Below are 6,453 nucleotides of genomic sequence, written 5' to 3'. Positions count from 1 at the left end.
ATGAAATTTAACAAAAAATCCGTTGGCAAATCAGGAGGCACCATGTAGGCGTGCTCTTCGGCACAGCGGTGCTCTTGCTATCGAGCGGGGCCATGCTATCGGCAAGAGCACAGCGATGAGCAGGGCACTCGCCGCACCGACGGCACGGCGGATGCTTTTAGTCAAGAGCACCTACGGATGCTCTTAATATATTTTGTGCACCCACCAATAACAATGAACCGTCGTATTTGCGTGCCCTTATTCTCAGGCCTGTTTGGCAGAGTTCATTCATTCCTTATTTTATGAAATTTAAAATAAAATTGTTACTCCCTTCCTCACTCTATATTGAGCATTTTCTATTTGGCTTATTCATTCCTTGTTTTCTGAAATTTAAAATAAATTTGTTACTTTCTTCGCCTCACTTGAAATAGAGCATTTTTTATTTGGCATGAGATTTTGTGCATTTTTTTTTTTTTTTTATAATTTGAATGGAGAAACAAAAGTAAAGATAATGGTATTATGGCGTTTTTTCATACACAATAATATTTGATAAATAAAAGAAATTAATATTTTAATATTATACTTTATGAATAAAATATTAATGAAACAACATTCACCATTGTGCATTCAGTCAAGGGGATTCAAATCTTAATTGTACCCCTTTATTCTAAAGTAAATTTTCAACTTAGTGATGATAAGGACCGATTTAAGAATTTTTATTTTTATTTTATGTTTTAGTTTTAACTTATCCATGACTACTTGCTACATATATATATATACTACTTGCTACATATATATATATATATGGGGCATGTTAGGGTGCCACCACCCCTTAAAATAACACCATACCACCATTTCTAGTCAATCATTTGTACACGTGGACGAATAATAAGCTGCCACGTGGCAAAAAAAAAATCTGGAAAAAGACGGGCAGCAATATGCTGGTCTTTATACAACAATTTTTCTTGAACAGCAATATCCGACCACTATGCAGCAATCTATAGATTGTTGTGTAGTGTTTGTAATATTGCTGTGTAGCGTTTATAATATTGCTGTATAAGCGTTGTCACGTTGTCATTTTAAGAGGGGTTGTCATTTTAAGAAGGGTTGTCATTTTCTTTCTGCTATGGTAGTTGTAGGACGCGGGAATGAAAAATATACCAGAATATCGATATACTGAACTTATTAAAAAATATTGAAATTTTAGTATATTGATTTATGCCTTCTCCTTGCCGCTTGAAGATTTGGCGGCCTTTCATAGGATATTGACATGTTCATACTACTTGGACCATAGTGTTGAATCTTTTTATTTTTATTTTTATTTATTTATTTTTTAAAGCCACTAGTGTTGAATCATCTCACAACCATACGTACTTCTATATCCATTCTCGACTAGTTTAGTTAAAAAATTGGCTAAACCTGAGCTCACATCAAACTTGTAACGCCCCTGTTTAGTTGGCAATCAACTGATCGATGTACTTCAATAAAATATCCCTAATTATATACTCTTTTCGTCTATATCCATATTTTTTTAATGTCATAGGATTTTAGGAGGAGTTGTTAGATAGAGTAAGTAGAGAGAAAAATGAAATTGAATATTTTAATGAGGAGAGAGGAGAGATATGTTTTTCTAAATTTAGAAATTGAACAGTGGGACAGAATAAAAAGAAAAGATGGACATCTTGAATGGGACATAAAGAGTAGTATACAATTTTGCATATACTACTCCCTTCGTCCCGCAATAGGAGTCATATTCAGTTATGGCACGGGTTTTAAGAAATGTAAAGAAAAGTGAGTTGAATAAGTTAGTTGAATATTCTCAATATTATTCTCTCTCTTACGTTACCATTTCTCTACTTCAATTATTTATAAACGAGTGCTCAAAAGTGACTAGGACTGCTAAAGCGAGACGGAGGGAGTACATTAGTTTTATAATCAAATATGAGTGAAATAAGTTGGCAGAATGTGAAGTATATTTATCATTTATGGTAAAAGTGAAATAAGACTCTTATTATGGAACAAACCGAAATAACAAAATGTGACTCTTATTGCGGAGAGTAGTATTTAAGGAATCGAGCCACATGTAAGCGTTGGATTGTATAACTTTTAAATAATATGGAAGCATTAAAATTGATTTTGATTTTGATGAAAATGTTTCGAATGAATGTTGTAAAAACACTTTAAAAGATTACACAAAATGAGATGAGATTGGCACTCCAAGCATTTATTGACACTTTGATCAACCATTCAACCGAAGCGGATCTCCTACTCCAATAATCCTGTAGTATTCCTACTCCAACACTCACAATAAAATAAAATAATCTTATAATATAATTTTATTTTGCTGTGAATGTTGAAGTAGAAATGGTGCTTGATTGTTGGAGTAGGAGATCCACTCTAAAGTTAAAGACGGAAGTAACACACAGGGAAATTCTTTTGTGGAGAGCCTTCCCAAATATACAAACAATCTAGAAAGAATAAAATGAGAGGGATTTACAGAGTTCATCACACAATGTGATAAACAAAGTGGGGGTATCACTTCACTTATAACAAAATATAGAGAAATTTATTCGAAGGCTAACAATATTATGCCAACTTGTAACATAATCAACTAATATTAAAATCAATGAACTTTTTTACAATTTATCACAAAAAAGTCATTTTCACTTCCTCTACATTTATGTTCAGTTTTTTTTTCTGAGTAGTAAAACACAACACGAGCATCTAAGAATTCGTAGAGAAGACACTAATTCAATAGATTCAGAAATGATATTGATATTGACTTAGGATACAGTCGTCAATATTTTCCAACATCATTCACAGATACAATAAAAATAAAAGTTGGAATGATACGTAAAATGCAAGGTGAATTATGTGAATCTTTTCAAAGGTAACTAGTCACCACATGGTTTGCATTACTGGTAACAAGGTCTTACCAAAATATGCTCAACATAATACATCTCTAACCAGTTTTCCTTCTCTACAAATACAAGGACTTCTTTCATCCTACTCATCAAACCTTAATAAACAATAAAATAATATTAGAACAACAAAAAAAATTAAATTAAAAAGACACAAGGAAGAAAGAAAAAAGAAAAAGAAAAATATTGGGCATAGCATCTAAAGGACTCGATTAATAAAGAAATGCCATGAATCACTTAGTCAAAGTAAATGGTAATTTAGCCTATATTTAGGGATGTCAACTGGGTAGTATAAGGATTTTTTCTGCTATTTGATTCATGTCAATAAATGTGAACATTTTTGCTGGCCAGAATGAAAAGAACAGATGCAGTGTGGAGAAGGATTCATTAGACTCAATGATGTCCCGAGGAAAAGCATTACTACACAAGAACCACTGAACCAAATAAATATAGTACTCCCTCCGTCCCACAGTAGATGTCACACTTTCCTTTTTAATTTGTCCCACAAAAGATGTCACATTTCCTCTTTTGGAAAAAGTTCCTTCTCACATCAATTATAAAATTATATTTTCTATCACCACTTAACACACAAAATAACATCTCCTAAAATCCCGTGTCATCGCCCAAGTGTGACATCTACTATGGGATGGAGGGACTACTAATTGGTATCAGAGGGGACCCAAGTCGATGATGGATTTATATCTTTATCTCTTCCTATCCACGTGATGGAAGTTCGATGTGTCATTCCGGCCCACACATGAAGGGCGTGTTAAAACTTTTAAATCTTGTCTCACATCAACTTGATGATGATCCTAGCTTGTCTATATAAATATGGATAACCCTCCCCTTTATAAGGTCTTTAAGGGATGAGTGACTCATTTCTAATAGGTAGGAATACTTAGAATGCTAGAGGTTGCTAAACAAGCATCATAGATAAGATAAGTATATGAATATACTAGTAATAATTGAATATTAGAAAAATGTGATGAGATGCAACTCTATACCTGGAGAATTGAGCAGACTGTTTGTATTACTGTAAGAATGAGCAACACGGTTGCAGCGAGAACAGATAAGAAGGACCAAGGATTGCTGAAATAATTGCGTTTCAGCATCCCTCTCCATCTGAAACATTTGGCTCTCAACTGGTGAAGCCGATCCTTGTGGTACTCATTCAACTCTCCACAAAGCTCAGCAAAATAGAAATCATTTGCTTCTGTCACAACATCCTTGTACAGAGTGTTAAACAAGTTTGCTACTTGTTGGCTATCACCTAATTTATTGTCAATGATGCTATGATCAACAAGTATATCAACATCACCAGAAGTGTCTATCAAGCTATCCATGAGTATGACATAACTTGTAATATTTTTGGAAAAGTACCCAACATGGCCTAACTGTTCGAAGGCTATAAGATTCCGAAAGAATGTCTCAGTCGATGCATTTACTGTCAATTTGGGGATAGTCAACACACCTTTATCTTTGGCAAATGGAACCTCAAACAAGCAATTTCCTTCTCCACTCTTAAACTTGACTCCAGCTTCCTGTAGCTCGGTTACACTGCGACTATATTCAAATTTACCATCTGGAGATGGTTTTTTTCGCACACTTTCCGGATCATGAAAAAGGCCAGGTTTTTCTGCTGGAGCATCATGAAGAAACAGAAGAAGCTCAATAAAATGCCTAGCATTATAACAATGAGCTGTCAATGGTACCTTGTGTGTGTTACCAACATACTTGAAAAACTTGTGAGCAAGACTATAAATGGTGACTTCCTTTTCTTCGTCTATGAATGAAAGATCCACAAAACTCAACAGGCTCTTCATTATTCTTATAGGTAGTTGATTCTCTAGTAACAACATATCATGCAACAAATCATTGTACATGTAATGATGGAGAAATAATACCTCGTTTTTGTCCCTCAGCTGAACGAAATAGTTCTCTAGGAAAAGTTCGACGATAAATATTCCATCCAACACAATAACTTCAGTAAGTTGCTCAGGAGAGAGGTGAATTTTACCCTCATAACACCCACGAACAAAACTTTCTTCCCTTGCTGCAAATTGGACTAAGGCATGCAGGTCAACTGCAAATCTGCTCAAGAAATTATTCATGAATTTCAGTTTGTAAGATTCCATGCCATGAAGTTGGACTCGATCATGGTGTAGTGGACCAATTGACACCAATCGAGGAGTGTAGGCTCCTTCATTGGCAGCCCGAAGCTTATCAGAAACATTGTATATGCATGCTGCATACGAATATGAAGGATCACCGGACAACTTATCTAACTTTTGATCGAAGGAAGTTACCAAGATTTCAATCATTTTAGTTTGATATTTTTCATCTTCAGAACTCATCTCCTGGATATGGGACCTGTTAGAAATATAGAGACTACACATAAAGACATCAATTGTACATTTACAAACATATATCAATGTATCTCAAGTATGCAAACTCTACTTTTTTTAGTTATTCAAGAATACGCAGCTACTTTCTTTGGATAAAATGTCATTGGGATCTCTATAATGTCCTCGTTTTACAGCCATGATAGAAATATTCGCCTTCAAAATATCTAACGCCAATCTTAATTCTACATATGCTATGAACACATGGAGAAGGTAATAAACAAAAGTAGGATTACATTTGCAAATTGCAATATAATAAATATATTCAATTATGCAACAGCAAATACTCCCTCCATTTCCAAAGAAAATGCACTTTGAGTTTTACAGAGTTTTAATACAAAATTGGTAACTTAAAGATACATAGAGAAAACAAGTAATCCCTTCGTCCATGAAAAATTGAGCACATTTGTCATTTCTGGTTGTCCACGGAAAACAGAGTACATTTAAATTTAAAAAAGTAAAGTTTTCAACGAATCAAATAATCTCTTACTTTTGAATTTTAAAAGAATCAAATGCAGGCAGCTTCATGACAAGAAAAAATAAGCAAGAGTTAGCAAGCACAGTTCCACCCTTTCAACTTGCATATAAATGAAAAACCAAGAATGAAAATTAGAAACTAACTAAAAGTATTAGGAGGCAGATCTATAATTTTCGAGTATTTCACTAGTTAAGAGATTCAGACAACTAAGACTACCTGATACGACTATATCAAAACCCGAGCAGCTAGAAAAGGCAAATGATAACCCTGGGCCTGCAAACTCGGTGAATTAACAGCAGCAGGAACTGAACCAGGAGAGAGACACGGGAAAAACGGCAGGAACAAGGTCAGGATTGTTGTTGTGTGATCGAAACATAATATCATTTTATAAACAAAATATATCATTTTTATACAAAAATATTATTTTTAATCCTTTAAAATGTCATTATTCTTAGACTAAAGTCCATTTTTGGTCCTAAACATATAACGATTTTACGATTTAGATTCAGAACACTATCTTTTGAATTATTCGGTCCTCACAAATAAAAACAGGTCACATTTAGTCCGAACTGGACAGAACTGTTTAAATTAAACAGTCAACGAATCTTAATTCGATTTTGACCGGATTAAGTTAATAATTACTCCCTCCATCCCAAATAATTTATCTCACTTT

The 6,453-nt window shown here is 34.0% G+C and overlaps 1 protein-coding gene across 6 annotated transcripts; it reads right to left on the bottom strand.

Annotated features, from left to right (window-relative positions):
- Positions 1–2,704: 2,704 nt before the first annotated feature.
- LOC125218555 (UPF0481 protein At3g47200-like) lies at positions 2,705–6,151 on the bottom strand. Of its 6 annotated transcripts, none has more exons than XM_048120241.2 (4): positions 5,997–6,151; positions 4,372–5,270; positions 3,905–4,170; positions 2,705–2,998 (listed from the first exon to the last, which is right to left on the bottom strand). In XM_048120241.2, the coding sequence occupies exons 2-4, from the start codon at positions 5,252–5,254 to the stop codon at positions 2,993–2,995; spliced, it is 1,155 nt and encodes a 384-aa protein (XP_047976198.1). In that variant the 5' UTR covers positions 5,255–5,270; positions 5,997–6,151; the 3' UTR covers positions 2,705–2,992. The 6 variants fall into 6 exon arrangements, with proteins under 6 accessions (XP_047976198.1, XP_047976199.1, XP_088925401.1 ...); XM_048120242.2 differs by having other exon boundaries at positions 3,905–4,113; XM_089069275.1 differs by having other exon boundaries at positions 3,905–4,991; positions 5,207–5,270.
- Positions 6,152–6,453: the final 302 nt, after the last annotated feature.

This window comes from Salvia hispanica, chromosome 1 (assembly GCF_029641045.1).
Source record: "Salvia hispanica isolate PSC_SH4W2 chromosome 1, Shi_PSC_v1, whole genome shotgun sequence".
Classification (NCBI taxonomy): domain Eukaryota; kingdom Viridiplantae; phylum Streptophyta; class Magnoliopsida; order Lamiales; family Lamiaceae; genus Salvia; species Salvia hispanica.
This window is presented reverse-complemented; position numbering and strand designations above follow the sequence as displayed.